At 41.0% G+C, this 2,395-nt stretch overlaps 1 protein-coding gene across 1 annotated transcript in view; it reads left to right on the forward strand.

The window, feature by feature from the left end:
- Window positions 1–2,395, forward strand: part of CA2 (carbonic anhydrase II) — a gene marked incomplete at its 5' end in the record, with an annotated part of 16,920 nt that overhangs the window by 13,646 nt on the left and 879 nt on the right. Inside the window, one exon of the mRNA XM_009079745.1 lies at window positions 1–126. This exon is cut by the window's left edge and continues 24 nt beyond it. Coding sequence (XP_009077993.1) covers window positions 1–126 — 126 coding nt within the window. The remainder of the gene's footprint in view (window positions 127–2,395) is intronic.

A 2,395-nucleotide genomic window follows, 5' to 3' on the forward strand; every position in this document is an offset into this window, starting at 1 on the left:
CCTACTGGACTCCTTCCTGCATGCAGAGACTACTGGACATACCCTGGCTCACTGACCACTCCACCACTGCTGGAATGTGTGATTTGGCATGTTCTGAAGGAACCCATTACTGTCAGCTCTGAGCAGGTAGGTCTCCAATGGATGATGCCAGAGATGTGTACTGGAGTTAAATTGATTGCTTCAGTTCAGCCCATCTGGTGATCTTTGAAGTGACAGTGTTACTGCTTAGCTATGCAGGGTATTGACTAGCATCACATGTCAAAAATATATGCTTGAAGTGGTTATCTTCTTCTGACAGGACTCTGCTTCTGTGTGTGGAAGTAGAGCTTGCTCTAAAATATAAGGCTGTCTTCTGTCTGGATGCTGTCCAGGGAAAATGTTGGGGGGTTGAAAAATTTAATCAGGCTTTCCAGATACATGGTTAGAGCTGTTATGTGGTAAAAATCTGGAAAATTGAGGAATGCATGAAAGGACCATTTGCACATGCAGAGTTAATCTAGCATGTATTCTGAGCATCAGCAGGTTTGCTGTAAATGCACACGTCACCTCTCTGGGTGTGCTTACCTGGGAAATACCAGGTTTACCAAGCACCTGGAGAGCATGAATCCTGCATCTGCAGTCTCACACTGTTGATCTGTAGTTGGTCTGTTGATTTTCCAGCATTTCCAGGACACAGAGCTCTTTTTACAAGTTCTATTTGGCACAGAACAGACTGGAAAATCCCACGCAGAATTGTGACAATCCTAACAAAACTCCATTGTTTGGAAGAGGCAAAACTTGCAGATTCCAGAAGTCTGCTGCCTAAAAAAATCCTTTACTCTGTTGACCAGCTTGAGAAGGATAGTCTTCCTAGTAGGAAGAAGCTTATGTGGATTAAATCATTCTTGGCCCTAGCTTTCTGCATCATCCATTAATGAAATTACGTAGAGACAAGATTCCATTCTCGGGTTTGAATCTGTGTGCTTGGGAGATATAAATAGAATCTAGAGCCTATAAATATAAACTGGCCCTGAAGGGCTTTGGTTTAACCTTCAAACTCTTAAATCTCTTTTATCAATGGCACCCATGCTAACAATAATTCTAGGGGCTTTATTCAGCTGATGTGAAAGGAATGTGACTGAGCTCTTGTGGGACTTAACGTAATAAAAGAATACATGATGAGGAATAACTATTGGAAAGAACAACTATAGCAATGATTACCATTAATAAACTGCCAGGGAGCATTAAAGTTGACACCATTTACTTACTCTAAACTACTACTATTGCTATTGTTAATCCAAAGTTTGCAAATATGGGGTTTTTTTACAGGGCAAAATAGAGTTGTTTTTCCTGCTACACCTACTTCAACCACCTACAAGTTGTAAAAGACACCACTTGTTTCTCCCACACACCTCTCTCCTTATTGCCATCAACACTTCAAGAATGAATTTGAGATCAAAACACTGTGTGTGGTAGCTTGCATTTACATTCCAAAACTGATCAAAACAAAAAAATGTATATCACATGGGGTATTGACATGGGGTTTAAGTTCAATAGGTTTTCCAAAGATAGATAAAAGCTGGATGTAACAGCAGGATGTAGTGAGCCTATCATTTGCTGTAGTGACTTGCAGTTCCTGGCAGAAGCTGAACTTTGTTCCAGTTGGTCCTGAAGTTAAAGTCCAGGGGAGGTTTGTCACTGCTGAGGGCCTTCCTGCTTGAATGAGGGAAAGCCTGGTCTGCAGCCTGACTTGTAGGAAATGCTGTGTCCCACCCACATATTTTTGTCAGCAGTTCCACCTGTCTGTGTGAGATCATGTTTGGGGGCGGGTTATTATTTTGGCACAGTCTTTTTTTTTTTTTTTTTTTTAACTAGTTCTGGAGATGCCCATATAGACATACAGGTGCTTTTATTACATCAGACTGTGCAAACTCTGATTGTGCTTAGGAACAAGCACCACAACTTTAAGGTATGCTCCTACTGATGTGGAGCGTTTACTAATCTCATAGCATTTGAAAATCGGGGCAACTTGAATAAATTCAACAGCTTTATTTTGACCCAAGGGTAAGGTGTTCGTTAATTATTATTATTTCAACTAGATTATATATATATATAAAGAGCCAAGACTGTATAACTTGCAGAGGATTCTGAAAGGGTTTCAATTCAGATCTGTATCAAGGACAAACAATTCTTTGTGCATGGAGTTCAGAAAATGTGTGCCTACGTCCTTGTTTTCTGTGCTTGCAAAGTTGTTCTTGCTAGGATATTTTGTGGAGAGGAGAGCCTGTGTCAGGGGCAGGAAATGGTGTGGATGAAATGCAAACACATGGGTGCTGATGCCACCCATAGACTGTTAGTGCTGGCTAAACTTTGAGCTGGAGCTCTGGCTCAGGCCTGAGGTGTGTAATTTCAAATA

Source organism: Acanthisitta chloris, unplaced genomic scaffold (genome assembly GCF_000695815.1).
Source record: "Acanthisitta chloris isolate BGI_N310 unplaced genomic scaffold, ASM69581v1 scaffold6698, whole genome shotgun sequence".
Classification (NCBI taxonomy): domain Eukaryota; kingdom Metazoa; phylum Chordata; class Aves; order Passeriformes; family Acanthisittidae; genus Acanthisitta; species Acanthisitta chloris.